The 24740-nt window shown below is 42.4% G+C and overlaps 2 protein-coding genes across 3 annotated transcripts in view; both read right to left on the bottom strand.

Annotated features, from left to right (window-relative positions):
- The window catches only part of LOC110522954, a 39148-nt gene that overhangs the window by 5313 nt on the left and 9095 nt on the right, over positions 1 to 24740 (bottom strand). Inside the window, exon 3 of the mRNA XM_036979045.1 lies at positions 20558 to 20777. Within this exon, the coding sequence (XP_036834940.1) occupies positions 20558 to 20777 (220 nt within the window). The remainder of the gene's footprint in view (positions 1 to 20557; positions 20778 to 24740) is intronic.
- LOC110523937 lies at positions 4301 to 7876 on the bottom strand. Of its 2 annotated transcripts, XM_036977670.1 has the most exons (5): positions 7426 to 7876; positions 7033 to 7090; positions 6628 to 6783; positions 5019 to 6027; positions 4301 to 4883 (listed from the first exon to the last, which is right to left on the bottom strand). In XM_036977670.1, the coding sequence occupies exons 4-5, from the start codon at positions 5940 to 5942 to the stop codon at positions 4815 to 4817; spliced, it is 993 nt and encodes a 330-aa protein (XP_036833565.1). In that variant the 5' UTR covers positions 5943 to 6027; positions 6628 to 6783; positions 7033 to 7090; positions 7426 to 7876; the 3' UTR covers positions 4301 to 4814. The 2 variants fall into 2 exon arrangements, with proteins under 2 accessions (XP_036833565.1, XP_036833564.1); XM_036977669.1 differs by lacking the exon at positions 7033 to 7090 and having other exon boundaries at positions 7426 to 7789.

The raw sequence follows: 24740 nt of genomic DNA, 5'->3' as shown, positions 1-24740 counted from the left end.
ATAACCCTGAAGGAGCTGCAAAGCTCCACAGCAGAGATTGGAGTATCTGTCCATAGGACAACTTTAAGCAGTACACTCCACAGAGCTGGGCTTTACGGATTTGTGGTCAGAAAAAAGCCATTGCTTAATGAAAAAAATAAGCAAACAAGTTTGGTGTTCGCCAAAAGGCATGTGGGAGACTCAACAAACATATGGAAGAAGGTACTCTGGTCAGATGAGACTAAAATTTAGCTTTTTGGCCATCAAGGAAAATGGCGCAAAACCAACACCTCTCATCACCCCGAGAACACCATCCCACAGTGAAGCATGGTGGTGGCATCATGCAGTGTGGATGTTTTTCATCAGCAAGGACTGGGTAACTGGTCAGAATTGAAGGAATGATGGATGGCGCTAAATACAGGAAATTCTTGAGGGAAACCTGTTTCAGTCTTCCAGAGATTTGAGAATGGGATGGAGGTTCACATTCCAGCAGGACAATGACCCTAAGCATACTGCTAAAGCAACACTTGAGTGGTTTAAAGTGAAACATTTAAACGTATTGGAATGGCCTAGCTAAATCCCAGACCTCAATCCAATTGAGAATCTGTGGTATGACTTAAATATTGCAGTACACCAGCAGAAACCATCCAACTTGAAGGAGCTGGAGCAGTTTTGCCTTGAAGAATGGGCACAAATCCCAGTGGCTAGATGTGCCAAGCTTATGGAGACATACCCCAAGAGACTTGCAGCTGTAATTGCTGCAAAAGGTGGTTCTACAAAGTAATGACTTTGGGGGGGGTGAATAGTTGTGCACGCTCAAGTTGTCTTATTTCTTGTTTATTTCACAATAAAAATATTTTGCATCTTCAAAGTGGTAGGCATGTTGTGTAAATCAAATGATACGAACCCCCCAAAAATCTATTTTATTTTCAGGTTGTAAGGCAACAAAATAGGAAAAATGCGGTAGGGAGGACGTTTTGAACGGCAAGGGTTGGTACACATGGGAGGAGATCCTGGCTGGAAGGGATTGCCTCCCATGGGAACAGGTGGAGGCAGCTAGGAGAGCGGAGGCAGCTGGAGAGAGGAGCCAGCAATATGAGGGAACACGGCTGGCAAGGAAGCCCGAGAGGCAGACCCAAAAATGTCTTGGGGGGAGGCACACAGGGAGTGTGGCGAAGCCAGGTAGGAGACCTGCGCCAACTTCCTGTGCTTACCGGAGAGCGAGAGAGAACGGGCAGGCAACGTGTTATGCTGTGGAGCGCACGGTGTCCCCAGTGCCGGTGCATAGCCCGGTGCGGTACATACCAGCTCCTCGTGTCGGCCGGGCTAAAGTGGGCATCGAGCCAGGTGCCATGAAGCCGGCTCTACGCATCTGGTCTCGAGTGCGTCTCCTTGGGCCGGCATTCATGGCACCAGCCTTACGCATGGTGTCCCCGGTTCGCCAGCACAGCCCAGTGCGGGCTATTCCACCTCGCCACACTGGCAGGGCGACCGGGAGCATTCAACCAGGTAAGGTTGGGCAGGCTCGGTGCTCAAGAGCTCCAGTGCGCCTGCACGGTCCGGTCTATCCAGTACCACCTCCACGCACCAGCCCTCCGCTGGCAGCCCCCCGCACCAGGCTGTCTCTCCGTCTCATCCTTACGGGTGCTCCCGTCTTTCCAGCGCTGCCAGAGCCTTTCGCCTGTCCAGAGCTGCTAGAATCTCCCGTCTGTCCAGAGCTGCTAGAGTCTCCCGCCTGTCCAGAGCTGCTAGAGTCTCCCGCCTGTCCAGAGCTGCTAGAGTCTCCCGCCTGTCCAGAGCTGCTAGAGACTCCCGTCTGTCCAGAGCTGCTAGAGTCTCCCGTCTGTCCTGAGCCGCCAGAGCCGCCAGTCTGCAAGGAGCCGCCACAGCCGCCAGTCTGCAAGGAGCCGCCAGAGCCGCCAGTCTGCAAGGAGCCGCCAGAGCCGCCAGTATGCAAGGAGCCGCCAGAGCCGCCAGTCTGCAAGGAGCCGCCAGAGCCGCCAGTCTGCAAGGAGCTGCCAGAGCCGCCAGTCTGCAAGGAGCCACCAGAGCCGCCAGTCATCCAGGAGCCGCCAGTCAGCCAGGAGCCGCCAGAGCTGCCAGTCAGCCAGGAGCCGCCAGGGCCGCCAGTCAGCCAGGATCTGACAGAGCCGCATTCAGCCAGGATCTGTCAGAGCCGCCATTCAGCCAGGATCTGACAAAGCCGCCATTCAGCCAGGATCTGTCAGAGCCGTCAGTCAGCCAGAAGCTGCCAGAGCCGTCAACAAGCCTGAGCTATCTCTCAGTCCTGAACTACCTCTCAGTCCTGAGCTGCCCCTCAGTCCTGAGCTACCCCTCAGTCCTGAGCTGCCCCTCAGTCTGGAGCTGCCCCTCAGTCCGGAAGAGTTTGTTTAGTCAAGTGGGGCCCTTTAGTAGGGTTGCCAATCCTAGGTTGGCGGCGAGGGTCGCCGTTCCTAGGAGGAGACTAAAGCGGACAAAGACTATGGTGCGCCAGAGCCGCCACTGCGGACAGATGCCCACCCAGACCCTCCCCTATAGGTTCAGGTTTTGGGGGGGGGGGGGGGTACTGTCACGTTCTGACCATAGTTCTTTTGTGTTTTCTTTGTTTTAGTGTTGGTCAGGACGTGAGTTGAGTGGGCATTCTATGTTGTATGTCTGGTTTGTCTATTTCTATGTTTGGCCTGATATGGTTCTCAATCAGAGGCAGGTGTTAGTCATTGTCTCTGATTGGGAACCATATTTAGGTAGCCTGTTTTGTGTTGGATTTTGTGGGTGGTTGTCTTCTGTCTTTGTGTCTATGCACTGTTTCGTTTTTTTCACATTTGTTGTTTTGTATTTTATAGTGTTCACGTTTATTGTCCTTATTAAACATGTTGAACACTAACCACGCTGCATTTTGGTCCTCCTCTCCTTCAACGGAAGAAAACCGTTACACATTCTGCCATAATGAGCACATTTTCCCATTTCAACAGGTTAAATAAAAAATGTATGACTATTGAAAGTAACTATTAAGTGCCAAATAAAATAACAGGGTTGACCGTAACAGGTTTCTTATTAAATCAGCCATAAATCCCATTGTGACAGAGGGAATGGAAGCTTGTTGTGTGCAACAGGGAGTTGAAATTGCATGCAAGCTTCACCCAGAAAATTGAATTGTTAAAACGTTTCTAGCCTGTCTATCTGTGAGTAACAGGGTTGATGGTTTCACCAAATTCAAATGAGAGTTCAGTTCACGTAAAAGGGTTGACCTCAAAATGGAGGGACAGACTTAAATGAATCACTAATCAATAATAATGTTCAGAAATGACTGTCAAAGCAACAAAATAACTAGGGGTTTACTATGATGGTGAAGCTTGGAGATATTTGGAGATTTAGTGAGTTCAAATCTTCCTAGAAGTGACAAAGGGTTGATGGAGGGACATGTCAAAGTGCTGCATTTTGGCAATTTAACAAGCCTTTATTCATATATGAACCCTACAGACGAAGAACCATATATGTGACAATTTTTCCATTTTAAGATAATCAGTTATTTTTATATTATTAATTGTGTGTACCACATTAGGTGTTTTATGGTTGAGAAATAATTCACCATACCCATATCTTCCAACAACAATTTATATTTTTTTGTTATTTCAAATAATACTTTTTTTATTGCCGTTTTAATTTTTAGAATGTGGAAGAACAGTATATCTCCAGTGATGATTTCAGTTTGTGGAAAAACAGTATATGTGACATTTTGCATGACTCTTGTAAGATGTCCTTTTTTAACACCTGATATGATGTTTTAAGTACTTTCAAGTACAGATGCCCTTCATGTAAATAACTTAAATGCAATATGCAGTTAATTCATTAGTATGGAGGTTCATTTAAAGGTGGTCTATCAACTTTAGCACTGATGACTATTCTTAAAAGTCAAAGTCATGAAATCTTAGTCTCATTTAAAATGAAGCCCTCAATGTGAACATACCATAGAACTACCAAAATAGAATACAATTAAATGAATTCAATCAAAACAAGCACAACTTGTAAATATCAAATAGGGATAAATGTGATGTGCCAATATGCATGTCCATTATGCAGGTCCCGAAGGTCAATATTACAAAACGTTCAGAAAACCATTCTCTTTGTGTTTAACACTATGATCAGCAATTACGTTGTGAATTGCGTTAAACCCAAGCTAAAGGCAAGAAATGTCCTTCTGCACTGAGGTGACAGCAGTAAATAAGTATTAACTGCTTACAGTTAATGCTAAATGTGGTGACAGAGAGATAGTGTATATTGTAATGAATAAAAAAAGGGAATCAAGATCAAATTAATACTCACATACTGTATGTGATGACTTATTTGTTTTTAATTCATTCAGATTAAAAAAGGTTCAAATGATCACACAAAATAATTATCAACAGAACACATTGTACATAACATTTTCTACACTAGGAACATCTTAAAATTAAATTAATTCAATATATTGTGCTGGTTCAAATCATACACAAATTGATTCACATAGAAAACACCTACGATACATTTAATTTCCTACAATAGGGGTGACATGTCTTTTGAAATGTATACAGATTCAACATACTACAGTATACAGGTTCATGGGATCATAAACTCACAGAAAAAAACGGTTAATTATGTAGCTTGGTTTAACAACAAATTATTCACTCTGCAGTGATTCATAAAAAGAGCATGCAGCAGCTGGCAAGTAGTTGAGCATGGTCATCAGCATGGTCATCACTTGTTTTTTTTGATGGGCAGAGGACTCTCATATGCTCTAGGGTAGTGGCTTGCAAAATAGGGAGGTTGAGGTGTAGCTCCTCCTTTTGGTTTGGAGATCAGCCACGACTTCCATCCCTCAAATAGACTGTGGCTCTGTTTGGCGTACAGATTCCAAGGATCCTCAACTGAAATTAGAACAGAAACATTTTAAGTTCCTGACATCAATAACAACTTTCACAGTCAAGCATTAGGATATTTTATTGTTAGAACAACATGTTGCATGTTGATGGGATGTTAGTAAACTATTCTCTGTGCAATACCTGTGACTTTTTTAACCACCTCACTGAGGTGATCTGTAGTCCAGCTGGTCGCTTGAGGACAGAATCTGGGAGGTGCCTGAAGTCTTCACATTGCATCCTCATCTTTAATGGTTTTGCTGGTTGTGCTTCAAGTATCATCTTTGAAACATCATCAGGTGTATGAAGGACTGACACCTTGCGCCTCTTCTCGATGGTGGCAAAAGATCGATCACAAGGAAGAAAAGAATGACCAGAGACCATGAACTTCTGCTCAACTTGGGTAAAGTAACCCATAGAGACGAGCATCGACATCAGATTGAGCATCCGCCAGTTGTTATTCTGCCCACAGCATCTGTCACTGAATATGATCAACTTGCGCACCTCTGGTTTGGTGAGTGGCGTGAATTTTGTCTTCACCCACTTCATTATGCAGCTTGCCACCTCAATGGACCCTCGGTGTGCAATCCCCTCATGCCAATCACACATGTATGCAGGATCTTCTTTTCCAAGTTCCTGGATGCAAAAGTTAAAATTTGACAGCTGCCGCTGGTAGTAGACATTGGAGTGGGTCAGATTAGGGGTGTACATCACCCCCTGTAGATCCACAGAAATGACATGGCAGTCAGCATTGGCTTTAGCCCACTCAGTGTCACTTTGAAGCTGTGTGTAGGCCTTTTCGGCTTTTCGATGGTGTAACTCACTTTCAACTGCAATCTTCCTCTTCTCCTCTTCAGATGTTGCTGCTGACATCTTAGTGAAGAATGCGTCACATTTGCCACAGGTGTCACTCCTGGGTTGGCCGAAATTGAGACTCTGCTGTTTGAAAATGTCCCTATAAACCCAGAATTTTGCAGATGATGTGGTATTATTCTCTTTGTAGAGTCGGTACATTCGCAACAAATTCAGATCAGGGCTGAGGTATTCTCTGTGTACATCCCCCTTCATCCGTGAGTAGTGGTTCTGGGTTCTTGGGAAAGATAGAATGTGCTCCTTGATGCCCTCTTTCACTGTAGCATGTATCCGATGTGGCCTGTAAGGAGACAACAAGGTGTTGTTAAACTTGTATTCTCTCAATGGTCTAGGGACCTGCCTTAGAGTGCAACTGTGTCGCTATAACCGGGGTACAAATCCCGGTCACGCCATTGCCGTTTGTGGCCGGGGGGTCCTGTAGGGCGGCGAGAATTAGGCCAGTGCTGTCTGGTGGGAGGGGAGGGAATCGGCACTCAGTCCTCAATGCTCAGGTGGTAGTTGGACAGCTTAGTTACCATCATTTTGTTTAAAAGTAATAAACATTTTTATATTTTTGTTTCAGAATTCGCTATTCATCCATTCGATACTCTATGTTAATGTTTAGAAGATTGTTTAGAGCACTGCTATAGTGAAATAATCCAGGCTGGAATCCATAGCGCATTACCTATTGCTATGCTTCCCTCTTCCATCTTCTAAAGGAGACCTAGCCTCAGTAGCCTGATCTGGAGACCTGCAACCTCACCTGCCTCAGCTAACTTTTCCTGAATAACCTGACCAAAACAATTACATTTCAATTAGCAGGTTATTAAAAACTAGTACAGAGAATACAATATGTTTGTAATTGATATTCATATAGACATTAATTCATATTTTCACTTGCCTGAAGACGGCTGTTGGTTAGCTGGAACACAGACATGAAAGTAACCTTGCACACATTCAATCTCTGGCCTGCTTGCTGTACATGGTATTTGAAGGTTTGTTTCCGTCGTTTGTTCTCCTTTGTATCCTCAGGTTTACGTCTCCGTTTCACCTCATGCTGCAATAAAAATTGACAATGATGAATTCAGAATTTAATATACTGTAGCACATTCAGGATATTGCTTGATCAGGACCTCCATCTTTCACACACTCCCAATCTATACACAGAATGAGTTTGTATTGCACCATTGTGTAACGCAGCACTTTTAGAGTTAACGTTAATGTACGTATCATTACTGTCAAAGTTAAACTATGCAAGTGTTCAATATAGCTATTATAATAATAGGCATTTTGTCTTATTTCTAACCTGTTCTAAGCCGGAGAGAATCAACGCTTGTTGTTTCTCGTATGGGACAGTATAGAACCTGTTGAACAGATGCAGCTTGCGTTCATCAGTCAACTTTCCACAATATTTTCTGCACGTCGCGGAACACGCTCTTCCCTGCAGGATACAGTGTAACTAGCTAGCTACTGTAGCCATGTCGAATCATCCGGTGGACGGAGAAAAAGTAGCTAGCTATGTTTCTTCTATAATCTAGCAATAACATTTGTAACGATAATGTATGAGTTAGTAGCCAACGAACTTTAGCTAATATGTTTTCTCTATAGTTACAAATTAGACAACCCAGAACATACATGTTAGTTACTGTACTCTATAGCTAGCTAGCTTGATTGTTTGATATACGGTTCTTCCACATACCTCTTTTGGACAGCTTTTCCCAGTTTTTTCTTGACCCTTACGATTTGTATAGGGTTTTCCCGCATCCCGTAAGATCTTCCTTTGCCTGTCTTTCCATTCTTTTAGTTTTGTTTTACGTTTCTTTCCCACATTTCTGCGATTTTCATCAGCAACAGAAAGGTGGTGCACATAAACGGTTATTCCACGAGAGCCTATCTTTAAATTTAAAATTATTGTTAATTAGCGCATGGAAAGCTTGTGAAACCGGTTCACTATAGAAAAATGGTGTCCAATAATGATTTTTCATGTATATCTCTTTTTTTTTTTTAAATGTCACATATACGGTTCTTCGTCTGTAGGATTCATATAAAAAAAATCAGATTTATTGATTTTTCCATGTGGTCTATATTAAAAGGGCACTTAATGTAAAATAACAGGCATTTAAATTCAATATTGGTGCACAACATCTACATAAAATATCAAAATGGCGCTGTACTGCAGGGTGCAGGGCGCTGTACTGCAGGGTGCAGGGCGCTGTACTGCAGGGTGCAGGGCGCTGTACTGCAGGGTGCAGGGCGCTGTACTGCAGCGCCAGCTGTGCCACCAGAGACCCTGGGTTTGCGCCCAGGCTCTGTCGTAACCTGCCGCAACCGGGAGGTCCGTGGGGCGACGCACAATTGGCCTAGCGTCGTCCGGGTTAGGGAGGGCTTGGCTGGTAGGGTTATTCTTTTTTCATCTCGACTCCTGTGGCGGGCCGGGCGCAGTGCACGCCAACCAAGGTTGCCAGGTGGACGGTGTTTCCTCCAACACATTGGTGCGGCTGGCTTCCGGGTTGGATGCGCGCTGTGTTAAGAAGCAGTGCAGCTTGGTTGGGTTGTGTATCGGAGGACGCATGACCTTCAACCTTCGTCTCTCCCAAGCCCGTACGGGGGTTGTAGCGATGAGATAAGATAGTAGCTACTAAAACAATTGGATGCCACGAAATTGGTGAGAAAAAGGGCTAAAAAAAAATATGGAAAAAAAAATATATATATATCAAAGGGAAGCAAAAGGCACTCTTTTCATGGAACGACCCCAGGTAGAAATATGCAATATCATCCTTTGCATATATGGGTATTATTCTACACACATTCTACATGTTATTATTCTAATGAGCTCCGCACCCGAACAAGACCAAATTTGGTTGGTCCGGACCATATCTGAAACCTATCATAATTGTCTATGTATCACAAGTTTGGACATCACAGTACAGCACAGTACAGCACAATAGATTACAGTATAGTACATTATACTGTACTTTACGCCAGTGTGCTCTACTGTCCTTGCTGAACTATACTCTACTTTTCTGCTCTCTACTGTATTGTACTGAACTATACTCTACTTTTCTGTACTCTACTGTGTCTCACTGTACTGTGCTGTACTTTGGAGGTCCAAACTTGTGAAACATCTGTAGACGTTGAAATCAAGGCTGGTCCGGACCAACCCAAAAAATGACACCTGGGGACATTGAAATCAAGGCGTGAGTGAGTGGACTGATCAAATTTCAACTACTTTTCAACGTCCATTGACATCCAGTGTTGGTCAGTGCTAAGTGGGTGTGGATCCTGGCTACAGTAAATGGAAAGAGAGGGGGCTCATGGCTAGGTGTCAGTAACACCTGGGAGAGGTAACAGTAGCTGGAAAGAGAGAGAGAGAAAGAGGTTGTCCAGACTGTTTTCATACTAGCTTTTACCACAAGATGACTGCAAAGAAAAGAGTTATGAACTGAACATAACAGTATGCCAGAGGAAGGGAGGACAGTAGCCCGTGACCTAACTGTGGCTTGTGATTCCTGTGATTTCCCATTGTAGCCAATTCAATTGCAGCAATTCCGTTAGAGACTTTAGGTAATTCTGTTACCGATTTGGTAACAGAATTACAAGTTTTAATCACTTTATTAAGTCATTCATAAACAGAAATTGATATCAGTAAAAACACAAACTAATTGATAAGTCTACCTTTACTTGTGACTTCTGGGAACAATTCCTTCGGAAAGTATTCATACCCCTTGACTTCTTCTACATTTTCTTAAGTTACAGCCTTATCCTTAGATGGATTAATTAAAACAATCTCCTCAGCAATCTACACACAATACCCCATAATGACAAAGTGAAAAAAATAATTAAACAACAGAAATACCTTATTTACATAAGTATGCAGATTCTATGCTATGAGACTTGAAATTGAGCTCAGGTCCATCCTGTTTCCATTAACCATCCTTGAGATGTTTCTACAATTTAATTGGAGTCCACCTGTGGTAAATTCAATTGATTGGACATGATTTGGAAAGGCACACACTTGTCTATATAAAAGGTACCACAGTTGACAGTGCAAGTCAGAGCAAAAACCAAGCCATGAGGTTGAAGGAATTGTCCGTAGAGCTCTGAGAAAGGATTGTGTCGAGGCACAGATCTGGGGAAGGGTACCAAAACATTTCTGCAGTATTGAAGGTCCCCAAAAACACAGTGTCCACCATCATTCTTAAATGGAAGAAGTTTGGAACCACCAAGACTCTTCCTAGAGCTTGCCTCCGACCAAACTGAGCAATCGGAGGAGAAGGGCCTAGGTCAGGGAGGTGACCAAGAACCTGATGGTCACTCTGACAGAGCTCCAGAGTTTCTCTGTGGCGATGGGAGAAACTTCCAGAAGGACAACCATCTCTGCAGCACTCCACCAAATTAGGCCTTCAGCTGCAGGGTCTGGGAGACTAGTCAGGATCGAGGCAAAAAATGAACGGAGCAAAGTGCAGAGATCCTTGATGAAAACCTGCTCCAGAGCCAAAAGGACAACGACCCTAAGCCCACAGCCAAGCAGGAATAGCTTCGGGACAAGTTTCAATGTCCTTGAGTGGCCCAGCCAGAGCCCGGACTTGAACCCGGTCGAACATCTCTGGAGAGACCCGAAAATAGCCATGCAGCAACGCTCCCCATCCAAACTGACAGAGCTTGAGAGGATCTGCAGAGAAGAGCGTGGGAAACTCCCCAAATACAGGTGTTCAAGCTTGCAGTGTCAAACCAAAGAAGACTGAAGGATGTAATCGCTGCCAAAGGTGCTTCAACAAAGTACTTAGTATAGGGTATGAATACTTATGTAAATGTGATATTTCAGTCATTTATTTTTCTATATTTTTTATTCATAAAAACCCGTTTTTGCTTTGTCGTTATGGGGTATTGTGTGAAGATTGATGAGGAAAATCTATTTCATCAATTTTAGAATAAGGCTGTAACGTAACAAAATGTGGAAAAAGTCAAGGGGCCTGAATACTTTCCGAAGGCACTGTATGTGGGTTTTTGGAAAAAGGATTACAAGGCAATGTTTCTTAAACTTACAGAAGGCAAAACATTTATTTTGCTTTGATGTATTTCTAATACCTTTTAATACTTTTTCTGGTAGATGTTTTCTAAGTCTAAGTTTTCCATCTGTTTGACCAGAAATCAAAGCCATTATTACTTATGCCACATTTTCTTTGATGGAAATTATTCAAAAATATATCTATGAACTTCACAGTAAGCATTTCACAATAAGGTCTACACTTGTTGTATTCGGCGCATGTGACAAAATAAAGTTTGATTTGATGCTCATGGGTCCTTTAACATGGAAATTACCAGCTACACTACACATGTTCACAGTGAACCAAGATCAAACAGTGACGGCAGAGCAGAGCTGGGATTGTGGAAATCTTAAGCATGAAACACACAGAGAATATGACTGCCTACAGGTGCTTATCACAGTAGGAGGTCGTTCATTATTTGCAAGAACAAAATCTAGCCACTGTAGCTTCTAACATAATTAAATCACAATTAAATTTGTTTTCGTGAAGCAGCTCCTGTAGCTGGTTGCTCAGAGTCAATGCAGTGTCTTTACTTTACCTAGCTAGCACAACAGCTAGCTAGCATATCATGCTAACCATTTAGATACATTTTTTTGCTAGCTGGCTAACATTGTGAATTAAATGATTTCTAACGTCATCCTGCTAGCTAGTTATATAGACATGTTGCTTATTTAGCAACAACACCAACTATGGGGCAGAACAGATGGGGTTGGCTTAGATTGTTGACAACATGTAAACTATATTTCTTCTCCAATGTTTATTGAAAACAAATACATTTGCACAATGAGCACTTGTTGTCCCTCAGATGCATTGTTACAGTTGTTGGTCTGCTATAGTGAATTTTGACCTCAGTCAAAACAAGACATGGCATCAAGAACGAGATAAAAAACTAGCTGAAACGAGCCATCTACTGTTCCCGAAATGGCAGCTTCTTGTCATAGTCGCTAGCTACACTGTATCTGGCCATTCAGAATCGCAACACACAGACTTCTACCCAACTGAAGCGTGCACATCGTTTTTGTGGCGTCGTCAGCTAACCCGTGGCCATCTGGTTAGTATCAACAAGGGCTTTCTACAACAATAGCAACATTACTGCAGCCTGCTAGCTAGCTGACACTGACGAGACCATAAAGCACCATATATGGAAATGCATTGCCAAACAACGCCATCGCCACCTTCCGGTTTGGAGTATATGTAACAAGGCTGAGTGGCTGACGACTTCAAGGTCTTTGCTGTGTGAACACAAAAGAGATTGACTGCCGACACTCTGTTCAGAGGTGCTTAGTGCAGTTGGCAAGCAAACGTTTGACAACCTTACAGGTGTGTCTGAGCTCTTATAGGACTTGTGGTGGAGGCGGGGAGCTTGACTGGGAATTGTGTTTAGGCCCCACAGCGGAGCTTCATTCATTCCACAAAAAATCCTGCAGCAACAGGAAATATGAATTGTTATGTGGATTATAATTAATGGACATTTTGTCGACACGTCTTTCATTAGTGCAAATTAAGTGTGACATTTTAAAGTGGAAATGACTAACTTTAAGCATGAAACACACCAAGAATCTGACTGCCGACAGACTGCCAATAGGTCTTTATCACAGTAGAAAGCCGTTCCTTCTCTTGCTATAACAAAATATCTATCTGCTGTGTACAGACCTGGTAACCGACAAACCTACATCTCATAATGTCTCCCGCTGCTGTGCCAGATAGAGTCTGCCGCTCATGCACAGCGAATTTGATTTACGTCACCAGTTTACCATGGATGACCACCATTGTTAAAGTGAGAAAGAGACTCGTTTCCGCTACCTTCTTGCCTGTAATTGACTATGGCGACACATTGTACATGTATGCACCTGTAGCGTCATTTTGTATGCTGGACACTGTGTACCATGGGGCGCTGAGGTTTGTTACAAACTCTGAAGCGCTCAAACATAAATTAATCTCCAAAACTCTCACCCATCACTGTACCCTCTATATGAGAGTGAGCTGGCCTTCCTTAGATCTTTGGAGACTAAGTCATTGGTACATTTTTATTTCTAAAAAGGTCATACTGACACAGCTCCCATTTTACCTGTGTACATACGGTACATTGTCAAGCAAACTAATGACAAATATCGCCTACACTCACAGGACTGTAATTCTCCTTGACTTGAGACTACAGGAGCTTGTCTCCTTGAATGGTTTTAAAGCTAGGGTAAAATCTATGGTGGAAAATGTATTGGGGGGGGGAGCATCAATGTTTTGACCCCTAGTTAAACCACTCCTCACAAAACATATGTGCCTGTTCAATATGCCAACGGATGTTTTTAAACTGTAGTGCAATTGTGTTTTATGTTGTAAATGTTTGAAACTGTGTGTGCTGCTATTTTGGCCAGGTCTCTTGCAAAAGGAATTTTAATCTTAATGAGTAAAATGAGAAAAAAGAAGAAACTCGCACACTGTTCTTGATAGTAACACTGCTCTTTAACAAGCTTTACACATCGGCCTCACGGCCTTCGTCGGGGCTTTTGTGATTTAAAAAAAAATAGCACACTTATGTAGCCACACCCACATCCGTTCCACGCATCGAATGGGGTTGGAGTCGAGGGAAAACAAATAAGTGCTACCCAATATAACAACATACATTTAATAAATATTTGAATAAAGTGTGTACATAAAACGTATTAAACATGTCTGTAAAACCACAATGAGGACATCGACCTACCAAGCAAGTTTTCATAAATCATTGGGTACAGCGCAAGACAAAAACAGGGCATAATTCATATTCACATTTACAACATAACATGCATGGCCATTTCATCATTAAGACCTCTAGGAAATAATGTCTGGGAGGGTGAAAATCCCAAAACATTCTCTTTTGCTCAGAGTATTATTTATATCACCTCCCTTGTCTGACATCTTAACTTTCTCTATGCCACAAAATCTAAAAAATAAATGTATAAAAAAGGTAGAAATGTCATGTTTTAGGTCATTAAAATGTACTGCGACTGGATAATCCGTGTCGTTTCTCCTGATTTAACTTTTATGTTCACTAATTCTGTTTGAGAGAACGAGAGGTTTTAACTACATACACTCTAACAAAATTAGGGGTTCAACAAGGGTTCTTCTAAGAACCTTAGGGTTCTTAGAAAATTGCCCCCAAAAGGTTCTTCCAAGAACCCTATAGGATTTGGGGTTCATTGAGGAACCTCCTTTAGTTGATGGGGGTTCTTGCAACATAACTGCTCAACAGAAACATTGGGATTTGAATTTGAAAAGACAGCCGGTGCAGTCACTAAAATGAAACATTTAAAGATCAACTCAATTTAAGGTAAGGTTTGTCCCTTGTATGATCTAAATTGATATTGTTTTATGATCATACCGTCTATCTTTTCATATTTCTGCAAATCTTTCTAAAACAGAAAATGGACACATTTCAATGGATATCAATAAACAAAGAGTTAAGAATATGTACTGTAGGCTATAAGAACATGTTGAAGGCTAGCTGTATTGGGTGCAGATGACTGAACTGCTAAGTTTTGTGTCTGTAGGCATACAGATGAGACATTCAAAGGTATGTCAATTGGTATTGGTATGTCATGCAGATCACATTTAGCATCCCTCTTCAATAAATATCCCATAGGCCTCTACATTATGGACAAGGTATGTGTATGAAAACCATTATCAAAACAGTTTTTTAAATTCATATTTACCAACAAAAACCAAGGTATGAACACTGTTGTGTGCATGTTTTGTTAATCATCTTTTTTAATGAATCACTTAATCATTAATCACTATTTTTTGGGGATTCACAGACTTCACCCTCCCTACACCTCTGATGAATATAACAGGAAACATGTTCGATCACCATGCACTTAAAAAAATGTATTCTGCCTATGGATAACATCAACACATTAAAGTCAACACGCCAGAGGATATACACATGGGACTTGGGATTCTGCTGGGAGTTTACCTCATTTTTTATTTAATTTTATTCTGCTTTGCCACTAAAATAGTGTTATTGCTATGCATATTATTAATAATAATACCAGGGGGGGGGGGTAGTTCTTTGAGGATCCGTTAAAAGGGGTTCTTTGACGAACTTATATGGGTTCACCCACAGTTTCAATTTGAAGAACCCCTGAAGGATACTCCAGGAACCTTTTCTTTTTAAGAGTGTAGCATAATGTGGTAACCTGCCCTTGACCTGTCGTTTTTCCTTCCCCCTGTTCTAGTAATAAATGTTTGTTACTTCGACACAGTCTTCCTCACAGTCTTTTAATCTTGTCTCCATACACATAGTATTCTTTGCTGTTAACAAAGTCTGTTCATGTTCGTGGTTTAGCTCAGAATAAGGCCTTTTCATCACGCTGCCTGGATATAATAAGGATTAATAGGGGTACTGGGGAGAGAAGGCATGCTGTTGGAGCCAACTGGCACACAAACACAGCAGCACAGTCAGGCTATTCAAAAGGTTTTTTACTCATTACTCTGAACTTTATGAAATGTTGCTTATCCCATGAACTGTATCCATGTGTCATTTCTTGTTGTAATATTGCTAGTGATTGACCTCGGTGTACGTACAGTACCAGCCAAAAGTTTGGACACACCTACTCAAAATATCAGATCGATGAAGGCATGACACAATCTATATTTAGGCTTGTTACATTAACAGTAAACAAACGCAGTAAACAAAAAGGCAAATGGAGATCCAAATAACAAACACAGCCTACTACAGTGAGATGCTGTCTCGCCAAACAAATAGGCCTATAGGCCTATAGGCTCGCTTCAAACATGGAGAACCATGCCGATCATGAGTACAGCAACACGTTGTGATATGGCCCACTACACTTCTGTGGATCAAATTCGACCGACTTAATCAACTAAGCAATGCCAGCCTACCACAAACACGTTTCCAATATGTACAGTTCCATTTACAACCACGTATCTATTTCTATGAGGAACACCTAAAAGTCAATCCATGTTTCCAGTGCAGTAAGCACAGTTGGCATAGTGGAGAGGGGCCCAGAGAATCGTTGCAGGATATCAAGTGGGGTCCATTTGTCCTCATTGGAGCCGGAGCTGGCAAGTGACATTAAACTCAGCTACCACCAAATCTGTTTTGCCTCGATCCAGCAGTAGTTTCACCTTCTTTACAATTAGAAAGTCATGGCTCTCTGGGTCAAGGGCACACAGGGCCTTCACAAATGGGCTGTTACTTCTGCTGAATCATTCAGACATTTCACCAATGACAGCATCCGAGAACAGTCTTTTACACTCAATCGTTTCTCCTCTGTCCTGCTGGCCTACTCTACTATCCACCACATGTTGCTGGAGATTTGTACTTACAGTTGAAGTCGGAAGTTTACATACACCGTAGCCAAATACATTTAAACTCAGTTTCACAATTCCTGACATTTAATCCTAGTAGAAATTCCATGTCTTAGGGTCAGTTAGGATCGTAACTTTATTTTAAGAATGTGAAATGTCAGAATAATAGTAGAGAAAATGATTTATTTCAGCTTTTATTTATTTCATCACATTCCCAGTGGGTCAGAAGTTTACATACACTCAATTAGTATTTGGTAGTATTGCCTTTAAATTGTTTAACTTGGGTCAAACTTTTCGGGTAACCTTCCACAAGCTTCCCACAGTAAGTTGGGTGAATTTTGGCCCATTCCACCTGACAGAGCTGGTGTAACTGAGTCAGGTTTGTAGGCCTCCTTGCTGGCACACGCTTTTTCAGTTCTGCCCAAAAATGTTCTATAGGATTGAGGTCAGGGCTTTGTGATGGCCACTCCAATACCTTTACTTGTTTGTCCTTAAGCCATTTTGCCACAACTTTTGAAGTATGCTTGTAGTCATTGTCCATTTGGAAGACACATTTGAGACCAAGCTTTAACTTCCTGACTGATGTCTTAAGATGGTGCTTCAATATATCAACACAATTTTCCTCCCTCATGATGCCATCTATTTTGTGAAGTGCACCAGTCTCTCCCGCAGATGTGCATCACAGATGACATGGTGTTCTTCGGCTTGCAAGCGTCCCCATTTTTCCTCTGAAAATAACGATGGACGTGTGTCAGTGCCACTGGCACTGCACTGTGTCCGAATGGCTTTGTCACATGCACCGAATACAACAGGTGAAACCTTACAGTGAAATGCTTACTTACAAGCCCATAAACAATACAGTTTTAATACAAAAAATTAAAACAATTTAAGTAACAAATAATTAAAGGGCAACAGTAAAATAACAATAGTGAGGCTATATACAGGGGGTACTGGTATAGAGACAGTGTGCGGGAGCACTGGTTAGTCGAGATAATTGAGGTATCATGGACATGTAGGTAGAGTTATTAATGTGACTATGCATAGATAATAACAGAGTAGGGCCTCAGTTGTTTTTGCTCTTTTGGGGGGAGGTCTATGATCGGCGTTGCCACCCCGTAGAGCTCAGCACTCTGTTTATTGTCATGACACCGCGCAGCGGAGATAAAGATTCTGCACAAACTTGTCACTCAATCATGTGAACTGTATTGCTATTCTTATATAGGGACATAAAACTAAAACTGAGGGGGCACAAGCCACCTTTTGCTCCCTCGTGGATCCAGGCCCGTTGAGAAAGCTTGATTGTGTTAAACAGACAACGGCAGTGCCTCAAAATGGCCTATGCCTGGGACTTATCATTAAATTCACCCCTGCACACACACACACACACACCCTGTGTAACACGATCCATGTAGTAAATCACAGCACTATCACGCCTCAGACATGGAAGTTGAGTAGACTATAACCAGTGAAAAGTCACTGGGACAAGTTCCAGACCCCTCAGAGCCTGATAGACACAACATGACAGCCAGACTATCACCCAGGCCTGCCCCCCAACCCATTTCCTCTCTCACATAGTGTCAGTGACATCCTCACATTGACATCCTCACATTTACACACGTACGCACACACACACCAAAAATACCCTTAATAAGGAGCAGAGATTGATTCTGACAATAAGGGGGCTCTCTGTGTCAAGCCTAATGATAAAACAATTCGCTCAACAGCCTTGCATTAGACTCACTAGACCAGTGGTTCCCAAACTTGTTATTGTCTCGTACCCCTTCAAACATTCAACCTCCAGCTGTATACCCCGTCTAGCACCAGGGTCAGCGCACTCCCAAATGTTTTTTTTTGCCATCATTGTAAGCCTGCAACACACACACTATACAATACATTTATTAAACATAAGAACGAGTGTGAGTTTGTCACAACCCGGCTTGTGGGAAGTGACAAAGAGCTCTTATAGGACCAGGGCACAAATAATAATAATCAATCATTTTGCTCTTTATTTAACCATCTTACATTAAAAAAAAACGTATTTGTTCATCGAACATTTTGAGTAACTCACCACAGGTTAATGAGAAGGGTGTGCTTGAAAGGATGCAGATACAGTGCCTTGCGAAAGTATTCGGCCCCCTTGAACTTTGCGACCTTTTGCCACATTTCAGGCTTCAAACAAAGATATAAAACTGTATTTTTTTGTGAAGAATCAACAACAAGTGGGACACAATCATGAAGTGGAACGACATTTATTGGATATTTCAAACTTTTTTAACAAATCAAAAACTGAAAAATTAGGCGTGCAAAATTATTCAGCCCCCTTAAGTTAATACTTTGTAGCGCCACCTTTTGCTGCGATTACAGCTGTAAGTCGCTTGGAGTATGTCTCTATCAGTTTTGCACATCGAGAGACTGACATTTTTTCCCATTCCTCCTTGCAAAACAGCTCGAGCTCAGTGAGGTTGGATGGAGAGCATTTGTGAACAGCAGTTTTCAGTTCTTTCCACAGATTCTCGATTGGATTCAGGTCTGGACTTTGACTTGGCCATTTTAACACCTGGATATGTTTATTTTTGAACCATTCCATTGTAGATTTTGCATAAAGCAAGCATTCCGTTGGCAGCAAGAGCCTCTCGGTGTACCCAAGTGGCTTCGGGAGAAACTGTTGCACGCGCGATACCACTCCACTATGTCTCTCTGTCATGTCTTTTGTGCCATCGGTAAAAGATACCAAAGAAGAGCAGCTACGTTTGGCTATATCCTTCTTTATATCCCCAAAATGTCTATTTATTTGGCGCGTTTGATTCAGAAAATACACCAGTTCCAACTCGCCCAACATGACTACAAAGTGACTAAGAAGTTACCTGTAAACTTGGTCCAAACATTTCAAACAAGGTTCCTAATCCAAATTTAGGTATCCTAAAACGTAAATAATCGATCAAATTTAAGACGGGATAAACTATGTTCAATACCAGACGAAAACAAAGTGAAGCGCTTTCCAGGTCACGCGCACCAAAAGACTTGAGTCCACCTGGAGTGACACGTGCAAAGAACAGGGCTACTTTTTCATTTCTCAAAAGAAAAACATCAAACAATTTCTAAAAACTGTTGACATATAGTGGAAGCCATAGAAACTGCAAGCAGATTCCTATTAAAAAGGGCTTACCATAGAAAACAAATGGAAAACAGATCGACCTCAAAAAAATGTTGCCTGCCAAATCAGTTCTGTTATACTCACAGACATTATCAAACAGTTTTGGAAACTTCTCTATCCAAATCTACTAATAATATGCATATCCTCGCTTCTGAGCCTGAGTAACAGGCTGTTTACTTTGGGCACGCTTTTCATCCGGACGTGAAAATACTTCCCCCTATCCCTAAGACGTTTTAATTCATGTTATTTTTGGCAATGAAACGAGGCTACTCAGGCAAGAGAAAAAAACTCACCTAAATGTATAGCCCCATTGGAAAATATAAAATGGACTGTTTGAAAATGTACATTTTTTGGGGGGGATACCCCCGACGGCATTGCGCGTACCCCAGTTTGGGAATACCTGCACTAGACAAAGACGTCACAGAAATGAAGCGATGTCATTGACTTATACAACAAATTAAGTGGTTCAAGCCAAGTTATCGCCTAAGAGTTATTTAATGCTATTCTTTACCTTTTTGCAAATTGAAAAAGGGCCCACGATTTTCTCACCCAACCATGGTCAGTAAAGAGATCAAATCAAATCAAATGTATTTATATAGCCCTTCGTACATCAGCTGATATCTCAAAGTGCTGTACAGAAACCCAGCCTAAAACCCCAAACAGCAAGGTGTAGAAGCACTGCTGAGATCTGCTGCACACGAATCAATTCCCTTCTGAATGTCTGTTCACCGGCAACTTGCCGCAAGTGAACTGGCCGGCTGTTGGGAATCGGGGTTTGAATAGTGAACGGAGGATGCTCGAGATGATGGCACCACCCTTTGCGTCACTGGTTGCATTCCAGGACCTCTTTACTGCAGTCGTGCTGCGCATCTTAGAAGATTGCTGCTATAGTAATGCTGCTATACCCGTGTCACTTTTGCAACACTTTTACTAATGATCCATACAAGCTTGAGACATATTTTGCCATTGTCTCAAAAGTAAGTTTTGGATAGGTTAGAACTTGAACTCTGTGATATTTGTATTCTCCTATAGGCCTTCCTGTAAAGGAGTGACATCCTGAAGAATGCAGAATGTCCTCGGACAGAAAGACACACTATTTTCTTTCAAAGGCCAGGGGAGCTTAGGCATCAGCCTGTCTGTAGTCTGTACAGAGGCATCCAGACATCTTAGAAGTGTATATATCACAGATAATAGAGTTCTATATGTTTGATCTACACAAGAGATAGACAGTAATCAATTAGGAATCAGTAGTCAGCTGTAGTAGTTTTTCCACATCCAAAAAGACAGTTATGGTTGATATTCAATAAAATAATAAACCTTACCTGTCCACAGGTTTAACAGCCTGGCTTTCCCTCTGAAGGCCCTCTCCCAGGTCTCTATCAGTAGAACCACTGGAGGCCCTCTCAGGCAGGGGGCTAGAGTTACTGTCTGTACCCAGGTTATCGGCTCTCTTCATGGGGAGGCCCTCCTCGATCTGATGAGTGACAAGGGTCCCAGGCTGCTGCAAGGTTTTCTTTAGAAGCTTGGGGGTTGGAGGTGGCTCTGTGTGGATAGTTTAGTTTATTAGGATCCCCATTAGCTACTGCATGTGCAGATACTCTTCCTGGGGTCCACATAAAATGTAAAATTACATGACAAAGTACAGAACAAGAACATCATAAGATATTACATTAAATCCTAAATAAAAGTTATATATTGGTAAGACACCGAGAGACAACAAAAATACTATTTTAACACTATTCATATACACTAAACAAAAATATAAACGCAACAAGCAACAATTTCAAAGATTTTACTGAGTTACAGGAAATCAGTAAATTTAAGTAAATTAATTAGGCCTTTATCGAGGGATTTCACATGACTGGGAATACAGATATGCATCTGTTGGTCACAGATACCTTTTTAAAAAATATAGGGGTGTGGATCAGAAAACCAGTCAGTATCTGGTGTGACCACCAATTGCCTCATGAAGCACGACACATCTATGTTGCATAAAGTTGATCAGGCTGTTGATTGTGGCCTGTGGAATGTTGTCCCACTCCTCTTCAATGGCTGTGCGAAGTTGCAGGATATTGGCGGGAACTGGAACACGCCGATCCAGAGCATCTCAAACATGCTCAATGGGTGACATGTTTGGTGAGTATGCAGGCCATGGAAGAACTGGACATTTTCAACTTCCAGGAATTGTGTACAGATCTTTGTGACGTGGGGCCGTGCATTATTATGCTGAAACATAAGGTGATGGTGGCGGATGAGCTTCCCTGAGACGGTTTCTGACAGTTTGTGCAGAAATTCTTCAGTTGTGCAAACCCACAGATTCATCAGCTGTTTAATCAGTTTATTGATATGCCACACCTATCAGGTGGATGGATTATCTAGGAAAATGAGAAATGCTCACTAACAGGGATGTAAACAAATTTGTGCACAAAAGTTGAGAGAAATAAGCTTTGGTGCGCGTGGAGAAAAATACATCTGGGATCTTTAATTTCAGCTCATGAAACATGGGACTAACACTTTACATGTTGCGTTGATATTTTTGTTGAGTGTACCTATATACCGTACAGTTAAATTAGATCTTTAGAAAGAGGAGAGGCGCTGTGATACAAGATGTTTATCTGTTTTTTTTAAAGCTAAACTTGCTTTTTGCCTGAATAACCTCTGGTGGCAGAGCATTCCACGATGACATGGTTTTATACATACCTGATGGACGCATTACATTCGTTTTTGGTTTGGGTACCATGAAGAAACCCATTGTGGCGTGTCTGGTGAGGTGTACATGTACAGTTGAAGTCAGAAGTTTACATACACCTTAGCCAAATACATTTAAACTCAGTTTTTCACTATTCCTTGACATTAATGTTTTCACTATTCCTGACATTAATCCTAGTAAAAATTAGGATCACCATTATATCCATTTGGAAGACACATTTACGACCAAGCTTTAACTTCTTTAAGCTTTAAGTTTTTGAGAAGTTGCTTCAATATATCTACATATTTTTCCTTCCTCATGTTGCCATCTATTTTGTGAAGTGCACCAGTCCCTCCTGCAGCAAAGTACCCCCACAACATGATGCTGCCACCCCCGTGCTTCACAGTTGGGATGGTGTTCTTTGGCTTGCAAGCCTCCCCCTTTTTCCTCCAAACATAACGATGGTGTTAACTTCCGGCGCTGACAGAGATGGCCGCCTCGCTTCGCATTCCTAGGAAACTATGCAGTATTTTGTTTTTTTATGTTATTTCTTACATTGTTACCCCAGGAAATCTTGGGTTTTATTACATACAGTCGGGAGGAACTATTGGATATAAGAACAACGTCAACTCACCAACATTACGACCAGGAATACGACTTTCCCGAAGCGGATCCTCTGTTTGGCCCCCCACCCAGGACAATAGATTGGATCCCAGCCGGCGACCCAAAACAATGTCGCCGTAAAAGGGGCAGACGGAGCGGTCTTCTGGTCAGGCTCCATAGATGGGCACGTCGCGCACCGCTCCCGAGCATACTACTCACCAATGTCCAGTCTCTTGACAACAAGGTAGACGAAATTCGAGCAAGGGTTGACTTCCAGAGAGACATCAGAGACTAATGTTCTTTGTTTCATGGAAACATGGCTCACTCGAGACACGCTATCGGAGTCGGTACAGCTACCTGGTTTCTTCATGCATCGCGCCGACAGAAACAAGCATCTCTCTGGTAAGAAGGTTGTATGCCTTATGATTAACAAGACGTGGTGTGATCATAACAACATACAGGAACTCAAGTCCTTTTGTTCCCCATGACTTAGAATCCTCACAATCAATCCTCACAATCAAATGCCTACCGCATTATCTACCAAGAGAATTCTCTTCGATCATAATCACAGCAGACCCTGAAAGAACTTCATTCGACTCAATGTAAACTGGAAACCACATATCCTGAGGCTGCATTTATTGTAGCTTGGGATTTTAACAAGGCTAATCTGAAAACAAGGCTTGCAAAATTCTATCAGCATATCGACTGCGCAACCTGGGCTGGCAAAACCCTGGATCATTGTTATTCTAACATCCGCGATGCATATAAGGCCTCCCCCGCCCTCCTTTCGGAAAAGCTGACCATGACTCCATTTTGTTGCTCCCAGCCTATAGACAGAAACTAAAACAGGAAACACCCGCGCTCAGGTCTGTTCAACGCTCGTCCGACCAATCGGATTCCACGCTTCAAGATTGCTTCAATCACCTGGACTGGGATATGTTCCGCATTGCGTCGAACAACAACATTGATGAATATGCTGATTCGGTGAGCGAGTTTATTAGCAAGTGCATCAGTGATGTTGTACCCACAGCGTCAATTAAAATATTCCCCAACCAGAAACTGTGGATTGATGGCAGCATTCGAGAAAAACTGAAAGCACGAACCACTGCTTTTAATCATGGCAAGGTGACCAGAAACATGACCGAATACAAACAGTGTAGCTATTCCCTCCGCAAGGCAATCAAACAAGCTAAGCGTCAGTATAGAGACAAAGTAGAGTCGCAATTCAGCGGCTCAAACACGAGAGGTATGTGGCAGGGTCTACAGTCAATCACAGACTACTAAAGAAAGACCAGCCCCATTGCGGACCACGATGTCGTGCTCCCAGACTGTTGATGGAATTTATATGAATGACTATATGAATGATATGAATATGAATGACTAGAATATTCCACCCTGAAGCCATATGAATGAAATTGATTAGAATTATGTATAACCATAGTCTGTACAATATGTCTATAATAGTATCTTAAAAACAGACCAGAACGTTCTGTCTGAGCAAGATTCAGTGCTGACCTTGGCTGGGGCCACTGAGAGTACTTCCCAGAGTCTCTCTATCTTGAGGGAGGAGGAGGAGTAAGTCTCACGGAATCCCCTAATCTTTGTCGACTTGGTAGCAGGAAATGTGTGTGCGTATGTTAGTGTGAATGTGTGTGCGTATGTTAGTGTGAATTGGTGTGTGTGAGAAGCCAGTATAAAATTAATTGTCTTGTACAACAGAGCAGCGCGCTCTCGTAAATAAACTTACTGACTATCGTAGCTGGGCCTCCGTCTGATTCTTTTCAACCAGTTTCTTACATATTCTGGGTTTCAGGCTGAGTAGTGAATTGAATTGGGTTTATGAACGTTGAGAACAGAATTCTCGTATCACAGACAGACAAAACAACTTCTTTGCTCGCTTTGAGGTCAATACAGTGCCACTTGACATGCTGGCTCTCCTTCACTGCAGCCAATGTGAGTAAAACATTTAAATGCAAGGCTGCAGGCCCAGACGGCATCCCCAGCCGCATCCTCAGAGCATGCGCAGACCAGCTGGCTGGTGTGTTTACGGACATATTCAATCAATCTTTATCCCAGTCTGCAGTTCCCACATGCTTCAAGAGGGCCACCATTGTTCCTGTTCCCAAGAAAGCTAAGGTAACTGAGCTAAATGACTACCGCCCCGTAGCACTCACTTCCGTCATCATGAAGTGCTTTGAGAGACTAGTCAAGGA

This window comes from Oncorhynchus mykiss, chromosome 5, assembly GCF_013265735.2.
Source record: "Oncorhynchus mykiss isolate Arlee chromosome 5, USDA_OmykA_1.1, whole genome shotgun sequence".
NCBI lineage: Eukaryota > Metazoa > Chordata > Actinopteri > Salmoniformes > Salmonidae > Oncorhynchus > Oncorhynchus mykiss.
The sequence above is the reverse complement of the archived record's forward strand: the minus strand, read 5'-3'. Positions and strand labels throughout refer to the sequence as shown.

Coding starts and splice junctions, on each gene's coding strand:
- LOC110523937 (XM_036977670.1), bottom strand. CDS start 5,942: ATGAAGGGGGATGTACACAGAGAATACCTCAGCCCTGATCTGAATTTG. Junction 4,884..5,018: donor GGTGGTTAAAAAAGTCACAG/GTATTGCACAGA, acceptor TTCTAATTTCAG/TTGAGGATCCTTGGAATCTG.